The sequence below is a fragment of the Leopardus geoffroyi genome, chromosome D4 (assembly GCF_018350155.1).
Source record: "Leopardus geoffroyi isolate Oge1 chromosome D4, O.geoffroyi_Oge1_pat1.0, whole genome shotgun sequence".
Lineage (NCBI taxonomy): Eukaryota > Metazoa > Chordata > Mammalia > Carnivora > Felidae > Leopardus > Leopardus geoffroyi.
Genome location: NC_059342.1, coordinates 24,468,250 through 24,493,488, shown reverse-complemented (window position 1 = coordinate 24,493,488; position 25,239 = coordinate 24,468,250). Strand labels below are relative to the sequence as shown.

At 38.8% G+C, this 25,239-nt stretch overlaps 1 protein-coding gene across 2 annotated transcripts in view; it reads left to right on the top strand.

Moving 5' to 3' along the window:
- FRMD3 (FERM domain containing 3) overlaps nucleotides 1-12,216 on the top strand; it is a 308,803-nt gene extending 296,587 nt beyond the window's left edge. The window contains exons 14-15 of one of the 2 annotated variants that reach the window (XM_045470330.1): nucleotides 6,760-7,218; nucleotides 11,993-12,216. In XM_045470330.1, coding sequence (XP_045326286.1) covers nucleotides 6,760-7,218; nucleotides 11,993-12,006 — 473 coding nt within the window. In that variant the 3' untranslated portion in view covers nucleotides 12,007-12,216. Of the gene's footprint in view, nucleotides 1-6,759; nucleotides 10,498-11,992 lie in introns of those variants that run through there. The other variant, XM_045470329.1, reaches the window with a different exon arrangement.
- Nucleotides 12,217-25,239: the final 13,023 nt, after the last annotated feature.

Here is a 25,239-nt window from a genome sequence, read left to right as displayed (position 1 = left end):
AATTATATATCCTGCAACTTTACTGAATTTGTTGATTGGCTCTAAAAGTTTTCTAGTTGAGTCTTTAGGATTTTCTATTTATAAAATCATGTTATCAATTAATAGAGACGGGTTTTATTTCCTCCAACTCTGATGCCTTTTGTTTATTTTTCTTGCCGGACTGCTCTGGCAAGGATTTCCAGTACTATGTTGAATAGGAGTGGTGAGAATGGCACCTTTGTCTCGTTCCTGATCTTAAAGGAAAAGCATTCAGCCTTTCACCGTTGAGTATGATGTCAGCTGTGGGCGTATCGTATGTGATCTTTTTATTATGTTGAGGTACACTCCTTCAGTACCTGATTTGCTGAGTTTTTATCATAAATGGATGTTGAATTTTGTCAAATGCTTTTCTGTGTCTATTGAAATAAGATGTCTTCTTTCATTCTGTTAATGTAATGTATCACACTGATTGCAGGTTGAAACTTCCCAGGTATAAATCCCCCTTGATTGTGGTAAATGATCCTTTCAATGAGTTGCTAAATTCAGTTTGCTATTATTTTACTAAGAATTTTTGCATCTATATTCATTAGGGATGCTGGTCTGTAGTTTTCTGGTAGTGTTCTTTTCTGGCTTTGGTGTCAGTGTAATGCCAACCTTATAAAATTATACATGAAAAAGGAAATGTTATAACTTATACTGTAGATTCTGTCTCATGTAAGAAGGATTAACCCTGCTTTCTTTTTGTTAGCATGATATGCTTGAAATATCTTTTCCATCCTTTCATTCTCAGTCTATGTTGTGTCTGTAATACTAAAGTGAGCCTCCTGTAGGAGGCATATTGTTGGATCTAGTTGTTTTTATCCCGTCAGCCATTCTGTGTCTTCTGACTGGAGAATTTAATCTGTTTATGTTTAAAGTAGTTATTGCTAATTAAGGGCTTACTATTGCCGTTTTGATAATTGTTCCTTGTTTCTTATCCTTTTTTTCTTGTTGTTTTTAATGTTTTGGTGTCTTGTGGTATCGGTAGGCTTTGATTTCTTTATCATTTCTTTTGTGTAATTCCTACAGATTTTTCCCTTGTGGCTACCATAAAGCTTACATAAACTATCTTAAAGTTATAACACCGTATTTGAACATAATAACTTTAACAGAATTCCTAAGCTCTACACTTTGACTTCTGCTCCCTTTCACATTTTATGGTTACAGTTTACATATTTTTATATTGTGTAATAAGATTTTATTTATGATTTTTATTTTTTTCCTTTTACTAAGGGCACATGAATTATGTTCCACCTTTACCATACTACACAATCTAACTTTGACTGTATTTTACCATTACCAGTGAGTTTTACACTCCCTTTTTCATTTTTATGATGTTAATTAGTGTCCTTTTATTTCCACTAAAAGAGGTACCTTTAGCATGTCTTGTAAAGTAGGTCTAGTGGTAAAGAATTTCCTCAGCTTTTGTTTGGGAAAGTTTTTATTCCTCTTTCATTTCTGAAACACAGCTTCACTGGGTATAGCATTTTTGTTTGACAGGCTTTTTTCTTTTGATCGCTTGCATATGTTATCCCATTCTCTTCTGGCCTGAAAGGTGTCTGTTGACAATCTGCCAATAATCTCATTGGGTTTCTGCTGTATGTAACTTCTCTTTTCTCTTGCTGCTTTTAAAATTCTTTGTCTTTGGGGTGCCTGGGTGGCTCAGTCAGTTAAGCGTCCGACTTCAGCTCAGGTCATATCTCACGGTCTGGGAGTTTGAGCCCGCGTCAGGCGCTGTGCTGACAGCTCAGAGCTTGGAGCCTGCTCTGGATTCTGTGTCTCCCTCTCTTTCTGCCCCTCCCCTGCTCACGCTCTATCCCTGTCTATAAAATAAAAACATTAACATTTTTTTTTAAATTCTTTGTCTTTCACATTTGACAAATTATATGACTGGGTGTTGCTCTATTCAGGTTCAACCTCTTTGGGGTCCTATGAGCCTCTTGGGTCTGAATGTGTATTTCTCCCTCAAGGTTTGGGAAGTTTTCTGCCATTGTTGCTTTTTAAAAAAATTATAGTTGACACACAACGTTACATTAGTCATAGATGGACAACAGCGATTTGACAACTCTACACATTATGCTGTGGTCACTGCAAGTGTAGCTACCATTCACCACGATACAACACTATTACAATACTATTAACTATATTCCCTATGCTGTACCTTTTATCTCTGTGACTTGTTCCTTCTGTAACTGGCAGCTTGTATCTCCCACTCCCCTCCACCCATTTTGCACACCTTGCCCCTGCAGCCATCGACTTGTTCTCTGTATTTACGGGTCTGTTTTGGCTTTTTGGTTTTGTTTTTTATATTCCATATATAAGTGAAATTATATTGTACTTAATGTCCTTGGGATTCACCTTGTTTGGCACTCTGTGCTTCCTGTACCTGGATGTCTGTTTCCCTCCAAAGGTTAGGGAAGTTTTCATCTACTATTTTTTCAAGTAAGTGTTCTGCCCTCTCTTCTTCTGGGACCCTTATAATGTGAATATTTGTTTGCTTAATTTTGACCAAGAGATCCCTTTACCTATACTCACTTTTAAAAATTCTTTTTTTGGGGGCATCTGGGTGGCCCAGTCAGTTCAGCATCCAACTTCAGCTCAGGTCATGGTCTCACAGTTCATGAGTTCAAGCCCCATGTCGGGCTCTGTGTTAACAAACAGCTCAGAGCCTAGAGCTTGCTTCAGATTCTGTATCTCTCTCTCGCTCTCTCCCCCTCCCCTCCTCATGTTCTGCCTCTGTCTCTTAAAAAATAAAATGTTAAAAAAAAAAAAATTTTTTTTTTTCTTTTTGCTGTTCAGGTTAGGTGCTTTCTAATCCTGTGTCTTCCAGGTCACTGATCTGTTCATTCTTCTGTATCCACTAAGTTACTATTGATTTTCTCTTGCATATTTTTTCATTTCTTTGGTTAAGTTTGGAGTTCAACTCTTTTCTCCAGGCCAGCAAGCATCTTTTTAAAAATTTTTTTTTAATGTTTATTTTTGAGAGAGAGAGAAACAGAGCATGAGCATGGGAGAGGCACACACAGAATTGGAAGCAGGCTCCGAGCTGTCAGCACAGAGCCCAACCCAGGGCTCAAACTCATGAGCCATGAAATCATGACCTGAGCTGAAGTCAGACACTTAATCGACTGAGCCACCCAGGTGCCCCAATATGTTGATTACTGTAAAATCTTTATCAGATAGGTTATCTTCATTTCATTTAGTTCTTTTTCTCTGATTTTGTCTTATTTCATTTGGAGCATATTCCTCTGTCTCCTCACTTTACTTTCTGTGTTTATTTCTATGACTTAGGTGGCAAAACTGCCTCTTCTAAATACAAAAGAATGGCCTTGTGTATGGTTGTCTCCTGTGTTTTCCTGATTACTTTGGCTGGCTCAGCTGTGACCAGTATGGACTGGGGTTCGCAGGGCTCTTTGTGCTGAGGGCACCCTGGCAGAACAGCTGAAGCTGAAGTGGGTACAAGCCAGGGGGTCCTGGGGTGCTCACACAGGGTGCACCCTGGTGCCTGGAACTGAGGCAGGTACTAGCTGGGTGTTCCCAGGGTGCCTTGTGCAAGGAGCATTCTGGCTTGGGTCGCTGGACCTGAAGCAGGTGTGAGCTTGCCCTAGCAAGTCATCTGGAGCTGAGGTGTGGGCCCAGGTGTGGGCCTGCAGTGCAGGGTGCTTTGCTCCTGTGATACCTTGGTGAGATGACTGGAGCTATCGTGAGCACTGATTAGGCATGCCTCGGTGTGTGCTGTGCCAGGGCCGCTTTGGTTGGACAAATGGAATGGTGTAAATTAGGGTCCCAGGCCTCACGGACCCTGCTCCCATCCGTGCTACCAAGATGGAGGGAAACTGTAAACCATGCTAGTCACCAGCCCCTCTGACCTGGAGAGAGTTCCAGAGCTTGCCTGACATTTGGCAGAGTTCTAGAGCTGGATCCTTTGTATTGTTGTTGCTCTTTAAATTTTTTTTTTTTAATGTTTATTTTTGAGAGAGCGAGTGAGCACATGAGCAAGTCGGGGAGAGGCAGAGAGAGAGGCAGACAAAGAATCCAAAGTAGGCTCCAGACTCTGAGCTGTCAGCACCCTGACGTGGAGCTCGAATTCACAAACCAGGAGATCATGCCCTCAGCCGAAGTCAGATGCTTAACTGACTGAGCCACCCAGGCGCCCCTGTTGCTTTTTTAAACCACAGCTTTTTGTGTGCCCCAGGGCATCCAGGACTTGTATGGGCTGGGTGCCTAGGGCTCCCTGAGGTGGCAGCCTGGCTATTCTATCCAGACCCTGCTTCCATCTGTGCTATAGAGATAGCAGAGGAATGTAAACCATGACAGTTGCCAGGCCCTCTGATCCAAAGAGAGTTCTAGCAGTTCTGTTGCCATCTGGCAGAGTTCTAGGGCTCGATCTTTCATATCGTAGCTGCTCTTTTAACCACAGCTTGTTTCTGTGCTGCAGTGAATCTGCTCCCAGTCTCAGTATTAGCTCTCCCCTGTGTAGTTGGCAGCATCAGGGGTAGGGGTTTCCTTCATTACAACATCTCCATCTCTCTTGCCATTCTCTATGTGTTCTAGTGTGTTGTGCAGAAGCTCTTCATTCATCCCGCCATTCTTCAGGAGGAATTGCTCTGTAACTAGCTGTAGATCTGGTGTGGAGGTGGAGGAAGTGAGTTCAGGGTCTTCTTGTTGTATCTTAGACCAGAAGCCCAGCCTTTGTTGCTTTAAATATCCTTTCTATCCCTTTTTTTCTCTTTCCCTTCTTGGATTTCCGTAATGCCAGCATTGTTTCCTTTCATTTTATCCCATAAGGTCTGTAGGCTGATCTCACTTTTTCATTTTTTTTGCTTTACTGACTGGATAATTTGAAATGTCCAATCTTCCGGGTTGCTAATTCTTCCTTCTGCATAGTTGAGTGTGCCTTTGAAGCTCTCTGTTGAATTCTTCAGTTCAGTTACTCCATTCCTCAGCTCTAGGATTATTTATTTTTGAGAAAGAGACAAAGTGTGAGCAGAGGAGGGGCAGAGAGAGAGAGAGAGAGAGGGAGACACAGAGTCTGAAGCAGGCTCCAGGCTCTGAACTGTCAGCACAAAGCCTGACGCGGGGCTCAAACCCACGGTCTGCTAGATCATGACATGAGCCAAAGTCAGATGCTTAACCAACTGAGCCACCCAGATGCCCCTAGGATTCTTTTTGATGGTTTCTGCTTCTTTGTTGAACTTGTCATTTTGTTCATTTTTCATTTTCCTAATTTTGTTTAGTTAGCTGTGTGTTCTTGTTCACTAAACCTCTTTAAGAGGATTATTTTGAATTCTTTGACAGTTCCCAGATCTCCATTTCTTTAAGGTTATTAGTGCTATATTAGTTTCCTCTGGGGCAGTCATAGTTGCCTTTTTGTGATTATTGATTCCTTACTTTGGTATCTGCAAGTGGTAAGTGATCTCCTCTCCCAGGCTTTGCAGGTTCATTTTGGCAAAGACAGTTCAACAGTTAGCTTGGTTTGGATTTCTGGACAGGTCTACCAGTAACATCTTTGGGCCTGCTATTATGAACTATTTGGGAGCATGGCAAGGGTTTAAGCTCTGAGATCATGGGTGGTTAGGTGTGCTGCCAACTGTGAACAGCTTGATAGGACTGCTGGCTTGGTGCCCAGCCCAAGTGAGGCTGTACGATGGGCACCAGAGTTTCCTAGATTTTCAGGGTAGGCTTACTGGATGGTCAGGACTCGATGCTATACTCAGCTTCCTTGCCCTGCTAGGGCAGCAGGATGGGATGCAGGACCTGCATAGTTTGTTCTCTGGGGGCCTGGATTAAGCAAGAGTGTGCACTGGAAAGCCCAGGCAGGTGAGGCCACTAGTTTGGCTCTGCGTTCAAGTGCCACTGGAAGTAGGGCTGTTGAATGGTGTATGCAACATCCGACGTGTGCTGGTTAGGCTCCATGGTCAGGCGGGCTTAAAATTTTCAGCAATGAGTGGGGCTATGAATTAGTTTCCCTGCCCGGACACGGCAGGGGAAGCAGCTCAAAGGCTAGTGAGGCTCTTTGTTGTCCTCACTCAAGCTGACTCATGCTGCAGTTTTTTGGCCAACAGGGCTCCTTGCTTTGCCCTGAGGGCAGTCAGCCCTGCCCACCTACCCCTTAGCTTGAGCACTGCTGAGTACCGCAGCTTCCAGGTGTTCTCACCAGCCCTTCCTGTCACATGGGTTTGGGGACTACTCTCCATAGCCATTAGCTGTGACTCAACCCAATGGGCATCCATTTCAACATAGAGAATGTTAAAATGTTAAGTGAAGGGAGCAAGGTGCAAATTTGTGCATACATGATCGCAGTTATCTAAATCTCGAAACCACTAACTCGTACCTAGAATATGTAAAAATAGACTATCATTGAACAGTAGATTCTATAATCTGTCATGCAGTGAAGTACTATATAGTGTTGACTTCTAAAAGACACCGCTCAAAATTACAATAGTGGTTTATTGTCATCTTATTCTCACCGACATGGCCCAAGTTGGAAGTTTGCAGACCATAACCGTACACACAAATATTGCCAGCCATTGGTTATTTGGGGTTTAGCGTGCTCACCTTAGAGTCATTTTTTGTAACAGACCCTGTTAAAATTAGGATTCCACAGAACAATTTCCTGAATTCCATTTTTTTCTCTTTTTTTGGTTGGTTTCCATCTACAGCTCTTTGTGGGGGGGGGGGGTGGGCAGGGAACCCACAACCTGAAATATAAAATTAAGGGTAAAAAATGTCTCTTTACAGGTGTTCCCTTACCCAAAGAAGACATTTCTGCCCCCTTGATCTCTAGCTCGCCAGTGAAGGAAGCCCGGGAGTATGAAAACCCCCCAAGTGAAGAGGAAGATAAAATAAAAGAAGAGCCCTTGACCATCTCTGAACTGGCATACAACCCAAGTGCCAGCCTGCTCCCCACCCCTGTTGATGATGATGAGATTGACATGCTCTTTGACTGTCCATCGAGGCTGGAGTTGGAAAGAGAAGACACAGATTCATTTGAGGAACTGGAAGCAGATGAAAATGCCTTTTTGATGGCCGAAGAAGAAGAGCTGAAGGAGGCTCGCCAAGCTTTGTCGTGGAGCTATGACATTCTGAGCGGCCATATTCGGGTGAACCCACTGGTCAAGAGTTTTTCCAGGCTCCTTGTGGTGGGCCTGGGGCTGCTGCTCTTTGTATTCCCCCTGCTCCTCCTCCTTTTGGAGTCAGGTATTGATCTCTCCTTCTTATGTGAAATCCGCCAGACGCCAGAGTTTGAGCAGTTTCACTATGACTACTACTGTCCTCTAAAGGAGTGGGTGGCTGGCAAAGTAAACCTCATTCTCTACATGCTGGGTTGCTCATAAAGTTCATATCTCATGTGACTAAGGGCTATATTCAATACTAGTGATTTGTTTTTTTGGTTTTTTCAGCAACTGCCTGGTTCCGAATGGTCATGGGGCCATCAACAGGTGTTCGTTACTCATAACTGATTATTAAAAACTTTAAGTTAGCTTTCCATAATTCACTGCAGCTAAGTAAGTTTAAGTCAAATGCAGTTATTTTAGTTCTAGGTCAGGAAGATGGCCTTTAACCAAAAATATGTTTATTTTTTAGTATACTACAGACATACTCTTTATCTATTATATCATAATACAGAATACATTGCGCTGAATTAGATTTCCCCCTTTTTTAATAGTTAGCACCATTATAAGGTTCAGAATCAGAATTTTAGTAAACCCAAGAGAAAGTTTTTGAATATAATCCTTAGTGAAAACAATGTCCTCTAACCGATGCCTATACAACTAAATTTATGCTGGGCTTTTGTTTTCTGTTTTTTTAAAACTATTTTTATGTGTTCAAAATATTTTGGTAAATTTTTAGCAAAAAAAAAAAAAAAGAAGCCTCCTGGAGTTATTTAAGTGTACAGATTGTAAGACTAATGCACAAAGGGTATGTCGGGAATTTTTTAATGTTTTGGCACTGGTTTGTTTTTTAAAATATTTTTGGCTGAACAATTACATAATTTGTTACCTTCAGAGGAGATAGAAAATAGGTAGAAAGACACTGTAGTAAGTAAGCTCTTAAAATGGATGATGGAACTAGAGGATGTAGAAACTAAGAACACTCAAGCAGATACTGGGTAGTCTGTTTTTCAAAGTATTTGGACAAGAGGACTTTCATTTGCATTCTGTCCATAATATTTTGGTTGGGGAAGCAGAACGTTTTTAAAAGAAAGTGAAACTAAAGGAAAAAAGTTAAAAGTTATGGTAGTTAATTGCACATGATCGTACATTAACCCAAGAGTGGAAGCAGATGGGGATGGGGCAAGTGGCAAAACAGGAGTTCTGGTGAGGCTGGTACGCAAGTGGTGGCAGGCAAACCAGCTTTTCTGAAAGCGGTGTTGATGCATGGTACTGGATGATATAATGTGTACTTACTGTTGAGTCGACACGAATATGTTTAAGTGGATCTAAATAAAAGTGGAGAAACTTTAAGGCATAGTTTTTTGGTCCCTCATGCCATTCATTTTGATTCTGTGGAAGAAATTTCAAAAGAAGTGTGTGTGTGAGAAGGATGGGGGGAGGATATGAAAAGAATGGATTTTGACTTATTGATCATGCTGATGATCTTCGTTTGTGTTGGCCATTATATTCCTTTCCCAGTTTTCTTAAGATCTTAACTCATTCATAATTGGGGCTCCCGTTAAGAAAGTAGAATGGATTCATTAGGCGATCCACCATTTCAGCCTGGGTGAAATAGTAAAATGACTCCCTAGCCAGATAGCAGAGGGGACAAATGTTCTAGTACCTTCCTTCATACTATTAAATCCACAACAGAAAGACAAGTACTCTGCATGGGGAGGCAACAGATCCTACCAATACTGTGGTATAACTGAGAAAGAAAAGGGTATGGAGTTTAGGGCATTGGGATTTCTCCTTGGATTGAGAACATTCCAATCCCTTCATTTACAAAGAGATTGGATGCCCATATTCTCTCCTAAACTGTAATAGATGCTTCAACTCTATCATGAGCCTGATTTCCAAATTGGCCATTCCTGTCCTACTCATTCATGGAGCTCTGAGCACTGTATTAGACATTTAAGTTTGAAAATAAGTTTTAAAAAGTCTGCTCATGAAGCCTTCAGTTGAGCAAACTATAATACACATTTGCTATTAAGTTTGTAGGATGTTTTCTCTCACGTGCTTTCAGTGATTTATTTTGCTTTTTCTTGAAGAATCTTTATTGCCTGAAATTTGCTACCAATTCTATTGGTAGCAATAGATTTTCTATAGTTTATTTTGGAAGTTTTCAAAGGTTTTTACTCCCCTTTGTTATGACTTCCAAGTCATACTTTCTGACAAAAGGGTACCCAGTATAGTCTGCATAAAATTAGTCCCCCTTGTCATCAAGCTTATCATTTCCTTTGAGGTTCTAACCATAACAAACCTAGCCCTTGCCCTTTTAAAGTAATATTAAATATTTTTTTTAATCATGGAAGTAATATATTATTGCCCATCATGAAACCCTGAACAATACTGACAGGATAAATGCCACACACAATCCAACCATGCAGATTTATATTAGGGAGTAACAAATTACTTTTAACTTTTCCAGCTAACATCTCTTTCAGGCAAAAAACATCATTATTGAATAGAAATGTTTTTTAAGTGAAGGAGTTAACAGAATAGGGTCCGCTGAATTTAAGCACTAGCCACCAAACATAAAACTTGGATCCTGAAATACCTTTTTGTCAGAATGGCATCAGCCTTTTAGAAATATCCACTTAGGTTTTGTTAGGAGACAGTCACCAGCTGCCTGAATCAAATGAGGAGAAAAGTGCTTCCAAAGATGGTGAGTTTTTAACATAGTGAGATACAGAATTCAAAGCAAGTGTGTGAGTATATGTATATTCCATATTATTGGTATAGATGTGTTTATATATGAATCTGTATATATGTGTGTGTATTTTTATACACACAACTGACATGCCTTTCATACACAGTTGTGTTTATTTTTCCCCAATTGAGGAGTTTGTAACATATTATTCTTTTTCCCTCTCGGATATCATGGTGGATAAAACCCACAGTCTCAAAGCTTTCAATTTTTCCACAGTTCAAACAACTGTGTGTACATTTGTGGTTATACATACACACATATATGGCAAATACATATACACACACAGTCTTGTCTTTAGTGCTAATGCAAGTTGATCATGAAAAAAATGTAGGTAAAGTATCGTGTATTTCTGTTTGTGCTTGGAACATACTGTAAAATGTTATGTATTTGGAATATATTTTGTGGTTTGTCTAATATTTATAAAGACAACTCTGGGAAGAATTCAAAAGTTGATTTCATTGAAATACTAGAGATACTGGGGCCATGTGACCTGTGATTGGAGCCTTATCTTTGTATAGTGAAACCTGCATTTCTATGTCAACATCCAGATTGTTTTATATGTTAATATGGTGGCAGGAATCCCTAATAAAAATACTCTGGGGAAAAATGTTTCTGCAATCATTTAGTTTTATTCAAAGGAAAGTTGTATAAATAGCCTATTGGAAATACAGAAAGGTGCCATATTTGACCATGAATGAGGTCACCCTTGAATGGTGATAGTATGAAAAAACAAAACAAAACAAAAAGCAAAATTACAAGTAATGGATGGAATCAACCCTTTGCAGAAATCACTCAGGCTAAAACCAGGAATATTGAGTGTACTGAAAATGCACCCAGATATAAAAGATAGCTATAGTCTAATTAATGGCATTAAGATAACTAGAGAAATAGCAAAGCATGGAAAAAACAGAAGAGAGGGTTCTTCATTACAGATAGGAGGAAGGATTGCAGGATGTTAAAAAATTGGTAGGTAGTCATTTCTGGCAGAAAAGGGTGCTTTCCTGTGCCAGAGAGAGCCACGTCAGATGCAACACTTGCCATGAAACTTCTGTTCATGGGCTCTGGAAGAATCTTATTATTCTATTCTTATCTTCCCTTCCATACAGCATGGCCTAAAAGGCCCTCTGCTTTGGTTTGACACAAAGCTAACAACTCCATACCTGATTGCTAAATCAGAAGGTGTTTCTGTTGAAGCAAAAAGGGCGCTCTATAGGAACACCATAGACGTCAAGCCAAATTGTACCTCAGCTGTGGTGGCCTCAAGTCTGTCATTCTGTTTTACTCAGATATAATGGACATATAAAACTCTATTAGTTTTAGGTGTAGAACGTTATATATACACGTATATGTTGTGAAATAATCATACATGAAGTGTAGTCAAAATCCATCACCTCACAGAATTATTTAATTTTTTTTGTGATGAGAACCTTTAAGATATACTCACTTAGCAACTTTCAGTACAATATAGTATTGTTAACTAGAGTTCCCGTGTTGTATGCTACGTCTCCAGGACTTATGTATCTTATAAATGGAAGTTTGTACCTTTTGACCACTTTCATCCATTTTGCCCACCTGAGGGTGGGGAGTGGGGGAAGTCTGTCAAATTCTTACTCAGCAGTCGTCAGAGGTCAGGCTGTAGAGTACAGGCAAGAAAAGAATTCTGTGGTTATTATTCAGGCATGAGGTGACTTAGGGACCTATGGTCCCAGCTCTAGCTGCCGTAGCTCACAACTTTATTTGGCTTAGTGTCTACAGACTGGAAGGTTCACACAAGGTGACTCTGGGCTACTTATTCCTTGAGAAGTCCAGTCTCCTGACCCAACCTCATCTCTTAGGAGAAACCCTTTTCCTTATTCCTACAGTCTTTGCTTAGCCCAACAGGGAAAAGATCTCTTAACCACATTCCAGCCTGGAAGGAAAGTACTGGGAAGAAGGTTCCACCTGTGGGGTGACCTCGGGATGGTTGTGGTTGATGAATTTGAGACTCTTTGGGCCATCTGTCTCTACTGGGTGGAGATAATGTGTTAAAAGTCCCTGCTTACTTGTCCTCCTGCTTCTTCTCTCTCTCTCTCTCTTTCTCTTGGACCTGCTTTTGGGCTTCCAGTCTACATGCAGTAAACAGACCCAGCAGGACCAGCCCGTGGTGGGCCCAGCCAGGACTCGGCTCTCCACATACCAGCCTCGGTCTGTGATGGGGTGGGTAAGTTTGGCGAGCCCCGCCCAATGGGCTCAGCTGCCATCACTTCAGAGAGGACAAAAGAAGCCTCACTTGGGTCTCAGATCCCAGCTGTGCTCTCCAACCTATTAATAAAACTGATTTTAATCCTCTCTTGGCCATTGTGTCTATTGTCTACTGGGAACTGGGGTGGTGGCTGGGGGCGAGAGTCACACTAAGCACACTCCAGAATATTGAGGATCTCTGCAACCCGCAGCAGGGGAAGAAAGGACAGGGCTGCTTCTGGCTGGACCTCAGGCATCAGGGGATGTCGGCCACTGACACTGGCCCTGCCAGGCCCTGCAAATGAGTGAGGGGGCTTGAGACTTAGTAAAGAACAAAAGGTTAGTTGGAACAAAGCATCCCTATTCTTTACCTGTAGCTGATGATTTAACCAAATATCTCCTTGGAAAGAGAACCAAGGCCACTTTCCTGGTTGTAAAGAAAAACTTTTAGTAGGACAACGGCTGTATATACTTCCTGTGGGTACTGAGTACTGAAATGTGTCTTGCGAATTACAGCAGCTTCTCCAGCAAACACCGGTCACCTTGAGACTCCTCATCCGCAAGAATAATGATCATGAACATTGGCTTTCTGCGGAGACAATCCTTCAAGGGAGAGAACACAATAACAAACCCACATTAGTTTCTACTCTGCTTGGCAGTCTTCATAATAAGTTAAAAATTCAACGTTCTGGTGTAAGCATCAATCTCCTGTAATTTCCCTGATGTGAATCTGCTTCCTCCTGCCCTGAATCAGCCCAGGTGTCCTGACACCCCTGAACTGCCAATTCTGCAAAGTTATGGACCAGACCTTGAACAGTGGTGGCCACATAAATATACTGCTCCCCGGTCATAGGGTTACTATGTAATTTATTGTCCAAACCAGGGCTCTTCTGAGAGTGAAAGGGGTGTTTTTAATGATTATGTCACAATATCAGGTATGAACTAGGACTGCTCCAGACCTTCTACCTGTAAGGCTCTGCCCAATCAGCTAGGTACCCTCTTTCAACAAACACCCTAGCTTCTTTGTCTAAAATATTGACCAGGAATACTTTTATTGCCTGATACTCATATCCTCCTCCTTGCCATCAAAAATCAGATTGAAATTTACCAAAATAAATCATATCATGTGGTTTGGTGTAAGAATGTAAATTACACAGAAGATCATTTTAAGTGAGCCTCTGGCATTGAATCTTGAATGCTATCCACTCATTTACTTGCCATTTTTGATTTTGAATTTCTTGTTCAATGTGAGGCAGGTAGAAGGTTAAAATGATCTCAATGCTCCTTTTTGCCTCCATAGTCCTGATCTTGACATTTTTGATCTACACCTACAGGATCAGTTTAACAGTGCGTGACTGTTCAACACGTCAAGCCAACTTGATCATGTATACTGAGAAATGCCAGCCAGCTTGGCTGGCAGTTGTTTAATGCTAGATGCTCCACGTGTGCTCTTCCCAGAACATAAGCTGTAATGTGAACCAAACATTATCAAGTACAAGGAATCACAGCTGGAAAGCTGCCTTTCAGGGCAGTCTTCCCCAAGATACCAGGTGTTCCCATGGACATGCCTGTCTCAGAAGGTCTGGGGACACGTTATACACATTTTACTACCAGTCTCCCATTTTTCAAATTTCTTGTGGCAGAGACTGGCAGCTGAACACGAAAATAGCTTCCTCTTCATCTTGTGCACAGAATTTGACTACATATCCCAGCCCTTGTATACTTAGGTATGTTGTATTCCTGAGTTGTGGCCAATGGAATTTGCATAGGAAGTGATCTGTATCGCTTTCAAGCCTGGACTAGGCGTAGGCCTCCATTTGCCCACTGGATGTTAACACCTGCAATGGCCTTAAAGTCGAGGATATTTGAGCTGCCAGCAATTTGGATGTGCTTGATTGTGTGCAGCAGAGCACCTCCCCCTTCATCCTAAACCAAACACATCTCGGACTACTTTTGAGCAACACAATCCTAACTGGGAAATTTCCAAGTCTGTTGCTGCTACCACTCCTACTCTTCAATTTGGCTATCGTCCCTAATGAAGGAGAGTATTCATCCCTAATGAAGGAGGTCTAAGGACTGCCCAGCACTGGAGTCTTCTGGGAGATCTTTTAGAGAACCACTCTACAGAGGGGAAGAGATGCCATTCTGTGCCAAACCTGGGTGGGGGCCTAGTTTTGGTGCTAATATGTCTTGGCACTCTTGCTTTCAGAAGCTTAATTGGAATCGTCCACTATTAGAACCCAAGGAAACCCACCCTGATGGGCAAAATCACCCCTGAACTACTGGGTTCAGAAGTGGTTTCATGGGCATGTGACCTGTGAACTTGTATAGGGCTCTTTGGTTTAATGCTCTGATAGCACTATCTTGAAATTCTTAATTTTTATCTTTGAAGTTGTGTTTTGTAAGTGAAGTCCAACGGGAAAATGAAATGTAAAGATCAGTCAGGCAACAGTGGGCACCATGCCATACGGTGCAGTTGGCCTGGATACCAGGCATGTACACATGCATACATAGTGCACTCTAAGGGACCAGGGGTCCCTGAGGGGAATTCCTGCACCAGAACCTGAACCCATATTAATGGCAATGGTGTCAGTTGCAGCAGAAGCTGGCCCTGGAAAAAGGAGGTATTCCACATAGGGGTGGCTGGCCCTGGAACCTGTGGTGGGAGGCCAGCTTGCATGTCAATCCCTGGAACCCATCTCTGAGGCATCTGCACAGATAACAACTCTGGCCTGAGCACTGGAACAATATCTGCCAGCACTTGGGCAGTAAACTCTGATAGTAACTTGTTAACAACATAAAAGTGTACACACAGACATTATAATAAACTGTATCAGAGAGTCATTAGAAGTCTTCAAAGAGTTTAGCATTTCTAGTTTTGAAAACCACTGCAATAATGCAAAGCAAATCCCCACAGGCTTGGAAATAGAAATTAAAGACCCTCACAGTCCATAGAATCCACCCTCCATTTTCATATAAAAACTTTCATGGGCCAGTTATTAACAAACAACTATAAAATAGTTTTCCCTTATGATTGAAGATCTAGCTTTAGAATTCATAAATAGGCATTTTAAATTATATACAAATCATGAAACTAACTTTCAGCTTCTTGTACAACTTCTACAAGTTATAGGAAAGATCAGAGGAAACATTAAAATGCCATGATATAGAGTAACATTTAAACCTACATTCAGACTTAACGAAAAATTGATTTGTAAGAAGAGTTAAATCTTTTGAGAAAAATTATTCTGCAAGAATAACCAGCTCTAGATATGCTCAAATTTATATTTCAAAATAATTTATCAGAAATTTGTCCTAATGTTGTTAGTCTACGAAATATTCTTAACAGCACTACTAAGTTGCATCAGCAGAAAGATCCTTCTCAAAACTGAAAATTAACAAAAATTATTTGTGATCTTACATTTATCAGGTGATTGATATTATTTTCAATTATATTAATTGAAAAATGCAGTTGCTAAAATAAGTTTTGATGACTTAATAAAAGTTTATAGAAAAATGAACCCTAAAAATGTTATGATCAAGATATTTATATATTCACATATATTGCTATAACAAGCTATTATTTATTGTATTATACAAAATTATGGGTTTGCAAATGTTGTTTGCAATTTGTATCACATGTTGTAACATAAATATTGTTACTCACATATTGCTATTACCCTTTTATGTTTTACAAGTAATAAAATATTATTTTGAACAAAAAGCTCCACATTTTCATTTTGCACTGGGCCATGGAAATTGTCATTGATCCTGTACCCACAGGGTTATCATTCACAATTAAAGGAGAGATAAAGTGTTTCCTAAACAAACAAAAGTTAAAGAGGCCATCGCCACTAAACTGGCCTTGTAAGAAATGTGAAATGGACTCCTGTAAGTGGAAAAAAAGGCTATAATTAGAAGCAAATTATGAAAGAAAAACGTTTTATAAGTAAAAGCAAACATACAGTAGAGGCAGTAATCGTTTATTAAGCCAGTATGAAGGTTAAAAGACAAAAGTAGTAAAATCGATTGTAACTTAAAAGTTAGTTCAGAGGACTCAGAAAATAAAGAGGTAGAATATGACCATATATCCATAAAACATGAAAAAGTTTACAAATGAAGTTCTTTTTTAGATGGTGTTCAAACTTAAGCGGCCACCAATATACAGTGTTATGTGCTTAGAATGTTATATAAAAACCTCATGGTAACCACAAATAAAAAACCTGACACAACAAATAATGAGAAAGGGATACAACCACAGTGCTAGAGAAAGTCATCAATCACAGGAAAAGAGAGTAAGAGAAGAAAGGAACAGAGAAGAATTATAAAAACTGGAAAACAATTAACAAAATGGAAGTAAGTGCATACCTATCAATAATTATTTTAAATGTAAATGGTCTAAATGCTCCAGTTAAAAGACATGAGGTGATGGAATCGATTAAAAAAAAAACAAACAAACAAAAAACATGCTGCCTATAAGAAACGCACTTCAGACCTAAAGATATATACAGACTGAAAGTGAAGGAATAGAAAAAAAATTCCATGCAAATGGAAACAAAAAACTAACAAAAGACCAAGGTAGCAATACTTATATCAGACAAAAAAGACTTTAAAAGAAAGACCATAACAAGAGACAAAGAAGGACATAATATAATAATAAAGGGATCATTCCAACAAAAGGATAAAACAATTGTAAATAACTATGTATCTAACACTGGAGCACCTAAATATATGAATAAAATAACAGACACAAAGGGAGAAATTGAGAGTAATACAAAAATAGTAGGGAACTTTAACACTCCATTTTTATGAATATATAGATCATCCATGCAGAAAATCAATAAGGAAACAGTAGCTTTGAATGACACATTAGACCAAATGTACTGAACAGAACATTCCATCCCAAAACAAAATAATGCACATTCTTTTCATGTGCAGATGGAACATTCTCCAGAACAGATCCTGTATAGGCCACAAAACAAGTCTCAGTAAATGTAAGAAGACTGAAATCATATCAAGCATCTTTTCCAACCAGAATGGTGTGAAATTAGAAATCAATTAAAAAAAAAAAAAAAGGTGGGAAAAACACTAACAATTGGAAGCTAAACAACATACTACTGAAAAAACAAAGGATTAATGGAGAAATCAAGAGGAAATAGAAATACCTGAGACAAATGAAAATGAAAAAACAACAGTCCAAAATCTTTGGTACACAGTGAAAGCAGTTCTAAGAGGGAAATTTGTAGCAAGACAGGCCCACCTCAGGAAACAAGAAAAATTAAAAAAAAAAAAAAACAACAACAAAAACCTAACATTAAACCTAAAGGAAACAAAAAAAGGAGAACAAACAAGCTCAAAGTTAATAGAAGGAAAGAAACACACTAAAGATCAGAGTGAAAATAAATGAAACTGAGATTTAAAAAACAGTAGAAAAGATCAATGAAACCAAAGCTGGTTCTTTGGAAATATAAAAAAAAGTTAATAAACCTTAGCCAGACTCATCAAGGAAAAAAAAAAAGAAAAGAGAAAGGAATCAAACAAAATCAGAAATGTAGGAGAAGTAATAACTGACACCACAGAACTATAAAGGGTTATAAGAGACTACTTGACTATATACCACCAAACTGGACAACATAGAAGAAATGGATAAGTTCCTAGAAATGTATGTACAATATTGCAAAACCAAATCCAGAATAAATAAAAATTGTAAACAGACATTACTAGTGGCAATATTGAATCAGTAATAAAAAAAAAAAATCTCCCAATAAACAAAAGTCAGGGTGAATTCTACCAAACATTTAAGAAGAGTTAATATCTATTCTTCTCAGACTATCCCAAAAAATGGAAGAGGAAGAAAAGCTTCCAAAAACACTGAGGCCAAAATTTCCTTAACAAAAAATCCAGACAAAAACGCAACAACAAAAACTACAGACCAATATATCTGATGAACATAGATACAAAAACCCTCAACACATTATCAGCAAACCACATTCAACAATACATCAAAAGGGTCACTCACCATGATCAAGTGGAATTTACTCCATGGATTCAAGGATGGTTCAATAACCACAAATCAAACTGACACATCACATTAACAAAATGAAAGATAAAAATGCTGATCATCTCAATAGACGAAGAAAAACTATTTGACAAAATTCAACATCTGTTCATGATAAAACTCTCAACCAAGTGGGTTTAGAGGGAACATACTTCAACACAATATGGGCCATAAATGTCAAACCCGCAGGTAACATTATCCTCAATAGTGAAAAGCTGACAGCTGTTCCTCAAAGGTCAAACAAGACCAGAAGGTCAAACAAGAATGTCTGCTCTCACCACCGTTATTCAACATAGTATTTGAAGCCCTAGCCACAGTAACCAGAGAAGGAAAATATATACAAAAGATATATATATAGAGAGAGAGAATATATAGAGAGAATATAGAGAGAGAATATATAGAGAGAATATATAGAGAGAATATATAGAGAGAATATATAGAGAGAATAGAAAAATATATACAGGCATCCAAATTGGTAAGGAAAAGGTAAAACTTTCATTATTTGCAGATGATATATCATATATGTAGATATATATCATATATGTAGAAAACCATACTTGTAGAAAACCAAGACTCCAGAAACAAAGTTAGAATAAGTGAATTCAATGAAGTTTCAAGATACAAGATTAATATACAGAAATCTGTTGTTTCTATACACTAATAATGAAGTAACAGACAAATTAAGCAAACAATTCCACTTATAACTGCAGCAAAAAGAATAAAATAGCCAGGAACAAACTTAACCAAGGAGGCAAAAGTCCTATACTCTTAAATACTGATAAAAGAAATTGAGGATGCACAAACAAATGGAAAGATACACCTTGCTCATGGATTAGGAGAATTAGTATTGGTAAAATGTCCATACTACAGAAAGTAATCTACAGATTGAATGCAATTCCTATCAAAATACCAATAGAATTTTTCACAAAACTAGAACAAATAATCCTAAAAGTTGTATGAATCCACAGGAGACTCCAAGCATCCAAAGAAGTCTTGAGGAAAATAAAGGTGGAAGAATCACAATCCCAGATTTGAAGATATACTACAAAGCTACAGTAATCAAAATAGTATGGTACTGACACAAAAACAGACATGTAGATCAATGGAGTAGAATAAAGAGCCCAGAAATAAACTACTGACATGCTAATATGGCCAATTAATCTTCTGTAATACATTACAGATTACAAAGGAGGCAAGAGCATACAATGGGGAAGACTGTTCAATAAATGCTATTGGGAAAGCTGGACAACTACACGCAAAAGAATGAAACTGGATCACTTTTTCACACCATACACAAAAATAATCTCAAAATGGATTAAAGACCTAAATGTAAAACCTGAAATCATAAAACTCTTAGAAGAAAACATAGGCAATAATCTCTGTGATATCAGCCTTAGCAACATTTTTCTAAATATATCTCCTAAGGAAGGAAAACAAAAGCAAAAATAAGCTATTGAGATGATAAAAAAATAAAAAGCTTTTGCACAATGAAGGCAACCATCAACAACAAAAAAAGGCAACCTACTGAATGGGGGAAGATGTTTGCAAATGATTTATCTGGTAAGGGGTTAATATCCAAACTACACAAAGAACTCCTACAAATCAACATCAAAAATACTTGATAGAAAAATGGATACAGAATCTCAAAAGACACTTATCCCAACAATACATACAGATGGCCAGACACATAACAACAGACGCATAAAAAGATGTTCAGCGGTGCCAGGGTGGCTCAGTTGGTTAAGCATCAGACTATCGATTTCAGAGGTCATGATCTCATGGTTTGTGAGTTCAAGTCCTGCTTCTGGGCTCTGCGCTGACAGCATGGAGCCTGCTTGAGATTCTCTCTTTCCCTCTCTCTCTCTGCCCCTCTTCTGTTCACACACTCTCTTTTTCTAATTAAATAAGTAAAATATTTTTTTTAAAAAAGATGTTCAATGTTACTAACCATCAGGGAAATGCAAATCAAAACACAATGAGATATTATGTTACACTTGTGACAATGGTTAATAACTAAAAGATAAGAAATAACAAGTGTTGGGGTGCCCAGGTGGCTCAGTAGGTTGAGCGTCCGACTTGCTCAGGTCGTGATCTCACAGCTTGTGAGTTCAAGCCCCGCATCGGGCTCTGTGCTGACAACTCAGAGCCTGGAGCCTGCTTCGGATTCTGTGTCTCCTTCGCTCTCTGCCCCTAACTCACTTGCATTCTGTCTCTGTCTCTCTCAAAAATAAATAAACCTTAAAAAAAAAAAAAAAAAAAGAAAGAAGTGTTGACAAGGATGTGGAGAAAAGGGAACTCTCATGCACTGTTGGTGGGAGTATAAACTGATGAAACGGTTGTGGAAAATAGGATAGAGTTTCTTCAAAAAATTAAAAAAGAGAAACAGCATACAATCCAATAATTCCAATACTGGGTTATTTATCCAAAGAAAACAGAAACACTAATTTGAAAAGATATATGCTCCCCTGTGTTTATCGTAGCATTATTTACAGTAGCCAAGATATGAAACAATCCAAGTGTCTACTGGTAGATAAATGGATAAAGAAAAAGTGACATAGATATATATAATCAAATATAGCTCAGCCATAAAAAAGAATTTGGAGTCCCAGGTGGCAATAGGTGCAGGAACAGAAGCTGGGTGAATGCCGCTGCCACCCCCTGCCCCCGTCCCAATGCTGCATCCTTGGATGCCACCTACTGTCTCTTTTCTTCTCTGGGTGTGTGAGATTGGAATCTATACATGGATTTGTCACTGCCACAGGCTGTGTAGCTCCTGACCTTTCACCACAGGAAAGAAAAACCAGGGTGACTTCAACAAACAAATCAAAGTCCACCTGGTGGAAGGTCCAAACATTCCACCACCACACGCAAGGAGGAGCTCTGCAGAGGACTGACCGGTGGGATAGAGCGGCCAAAACACAACAACAGAGTACATGCAACATACCCCAAAAACACCTTCCTGAAGTGCCAGGCCCTGGACAGTGAATGACTCCCTTTTAATATGGTAGTACTCCCAGGTGCAGGACACAACAAGCTATTAAAACATGCAAAAGACAAACAGCCAAAATGACAAAATGGAAGAATTCTCCTCAAAATAAAATTCAGGAAGAAATGACATCCAGAGAACTGCTCAAAACAGATATAAACAATATATCTGAACAAGAATTTAGAATAACAATCATAAGACTAGTAGCTGGACTTGAAAAATGTATAAAAGATAGCACAAAATCTATTGCTGCAGAAATCAAAGACCTAAGAACTAATTATAATGAATTAATAAATTCTACAAGTGAGATGCAAAATAAACTAGATACAGTGACAGGATGGAAGAAGCAGAGGAGAGAATAGGTGAAATAAAAGATCAAATTATGCAAAATGAAGCTGCAAAAAAGAGGGAAAGGAAATTACTAGATCACAAGGGAAGAATTAGAGGGCTAAGTGATTCCATGAAATGAAACAATATCTGTATCACAGGAGTTCCAGAAGAAGAAGAGGAAGAAGAAGGAAGACAGAGAGAGAGAAAGGGGCAGAAGGTTTATTTGAACGAATTATAGCTGAGAACTTCCCTAATCTGGGGAAGGAAACAGGTATCCAAGTCCAAGAAACACAGAGAACTCCCTTCAAAATCAACAAACACAGGTCAACGCCATGACATATCATAGTGAAACTGGCAAAATACAAAGATAAAGAGAGAATTCTGAAAGCAGCTAGAGACAGTCTTTAACATACAAGGGTAGACACATAAGGGTAGTAGCAGACCTGTCCACTGAAACTTGGCAGTCCAGAAGGGAGTGGCAGGAAATATTCAATGTACTGAATAGGAAAAATATGCAGCCAAGAATCCTTTTATCCAGCAAGGCTGCATTCAGAAAGGAGAAAAATGGAAAGGTAGTGCATGTTCACAGATTGGAAACATATTAAAATGTCCATACTACCCAAAGTGATCTACAGAATCAGTGTAATCCTGTCAAAATTCCAATGGCATTTTTCATATAAATGGAAAAAAATAATTCTAATATTGGTACAGAATCACAAAAGACTCCAAAATAGCCAAAGCAATATTGAGAAAAAAGAATGAAGCTGTAGGCATCACATGTCCAACTTCAAACTATGTTACAAAGTTATAATAATAAAAATAGTATACTACAGGCATAAAAATAGACAAATAGACCAATAGGAACAGGACAGGGTCCAGAAATAAGCTCATGCATATATGATCAATTAATTTACAATGGGGGAAAGAATAGTCTCTTTAATAAATGATGTGGGGAAAACTGGACAGACGCATGCAAACAAATGAAACTGGACCCTCACCTTACATCACACACAAAAATCAACTCTAAGTGGACTTAAAACTTAAATAGATGACCTAAAAGTGTAAAACATCTAGAAGAAAACACAGAGGGGAAGCTTCTCATACTGATCTTTGCAACGATATTTTTTGGACTTGATACAAAAGCAAAGACCACAAAAGCAAAAATAAATGTGACTGCTTCAAACTAAAGAGTTTCTCCTAAGAAAGGAAACAATCAAGAAAACAAAAACACAACCTATGGAATGGGAGAAAACATTTGCAAACCACACTTTCAATAAGGGGATGATATCCAAAATACGTAAGGAAATGTAACTCAAAATCAAATAAACAAGGAAAACCAAATCATCCCATTAAAAAATGGGCAAAGGACTAGAATAGACATTTTTTCCCCAGAGATTACATACAAGTGGCCAGCAGGTACAGGGAAAGATTCTCAACATCACCAATCATCAGGAAACTGCAAATCAAAACCAAAATGAAATGTCACCTCACACCTGGTAGGATGGCTATCATAAAAAAGACAAGACAGGGGCTCAGTCTGTTAAGCATTCAACTCGGTTTGGCTCAGGTCATGATCTCATGTTTTCACGGGTTCAAGCCCCACGTCAAGCTCTGGGCTGGCATCATCGAGCCTGCGTGGGATTCTCTCTCCCTCCTTCTCTCTCTGCCCCTTTGCCACTCGCACTGTCTTTCTCTCTCTTAAAATAAATAAATAAACCTTAAAAAAAGATAAGAGATAATAAACGCCAGTGAGGATGTGGAGAAAAAAAGAAACTTGTGCGCTGTCGGTGGGAATATAAACTGGTACAGCCGCTATGAAAAACAGCATGGAGGTTCACCAAGAAATTAAAGATAGAACTATACCATATGATCTAGAAATCCCATTTCTGGATATATATCCTCCCCTGCCCCCAAAAGGGAAACCATTTTCTTTAAGAGGTATCTGTACCCCCCAAGGTCACTGTGGCATTAGTCACAGTAGCCAATGTATGGAAACAATGTAAGCATCCATCAATGGATAAACAGGTCAAGGAAATGTGGCATATGTACACAATGTAATATTTTTCAGTCTTTAAAAAGAAGGAAATCCTGTCTTCTGTGACAACATAGATGAACATGGAGGGCATTATGTGAAATTGGGCAAAGAAAGACAAATACCGCTTGGTATTACTTACTTATATGTGAAACCTAAAAAGAGTCAAACTTCTAGAAACAGACAGTAGGAAAATGATTGCTATGTTCTGGGGGGTGGAGAAAAAAGGGAGTTTGCTAAGAGGGTACAAATTTTCAGTATATAAGTTCTGAGATCTAAAGTATGACATGCTGACTACAGTCAGCTGTATCATATATTTGCAATTTGGTAAGAGTGTAGAACTTAAATGCTCTCACCAAAAACAACAACAAAAAAAATAGAATAAAAGTGTGAGGTGATGGATATGTTAACATAAAAGGCACCCTTTTACAATGTATACATATATCAAAAAATCATCTTGTACACTTGGAATGTCTTACAGTTTTGTCAATTATACCTCAATAAAACGAGAAAAAAAAGCATTACTTTCTTTCTTTTTTTTTTTTTTTAAAGAAACAAGAAAGATCAATAATCTATGGGGAGTAAATTTAGGAATTCCCGGAGCTTGCATCAATGGGTTAACAAGGTTTAGGACGAACATCCAGAATAGGTAATTGGGGCAAAAGTGCCCCCAGCATAGAACAAAAGCAGAAAGCTGCTTCCACAGAATGAAAGCATCTAGAATAGGTAAATAGGTAAACAGGGCAATAGACCACCACAGCAGGGTGAAATTGCCTGAAGCTAATTAGCAAAAGAACGGTGACTTGTTGACCCTGAGGTAGCATGCTCAGTCTTATTCCCTAGGCAAGTTAAGATAAACAGACAAGGTGCCTGGTGCCTGCCATAAACAGCCATCTATTCAGCACCAGGATTTTGTTTTGTATTGACCCAAACCCCTAACACCACATATCTTGGAAATACCCTTTCTCTCATACACTTGAGTTAATGTTCACTGTTTCATTGTCTCTGCATGCCCATCACGTTCGTAAGCCTTCTGATCCTAATAAATACAAAGCAAGGACTCTTACTCAGGGCTCTTGTCTCCTCCCAGACATTAGCCTCTCTCGTATTTAATTCTGTGTCCACTCTCTTGTTGGACAAGAAAAAGATCCAAACTCAAAGTCTATGACAATAATCTAAACTTCCACCTCTGAAAAGTAGACAAAGAGCAAATTAAATCCAAAGTAAACATAAGTAAAGAAATAGAAGGAATTAAAGCAGAAATCAATGAAATCAAAAGTCAGAAATCAAGAGAGAAAAACCAATGAAACCAAAAGCTGATTCTCTGAAAAGATCAATAAAGTTGATAAGCCTCTAGCTAGGCTAAGAAAAAAGCAGAAGACAAAAATTACTAAATTGAGAAATGGAAGAGGTAACAACACTATAGATCTCATGAAAATTAAAATGATATTAAGGGAACCTATGAACAATTCTATGCCTACAAATTTAATATTCTAGATGAAATGGACCAATATCTTAAAAGACACAGTCTGCCAACGTTTACACTGCAACAATAGGCAATCTGAATAGGACTACATCTGCTAATGAAACTGTATCAATAATTAACAACCCTCCAAAACAGAAAGTACTAGGCCCAAATGGATTCAATATTGAATTCTACCAAACATTCAAGGAAGAAATTATACCAATTTTCTACAATCTCTTTCAGAGGTTAGAAATAGAGAG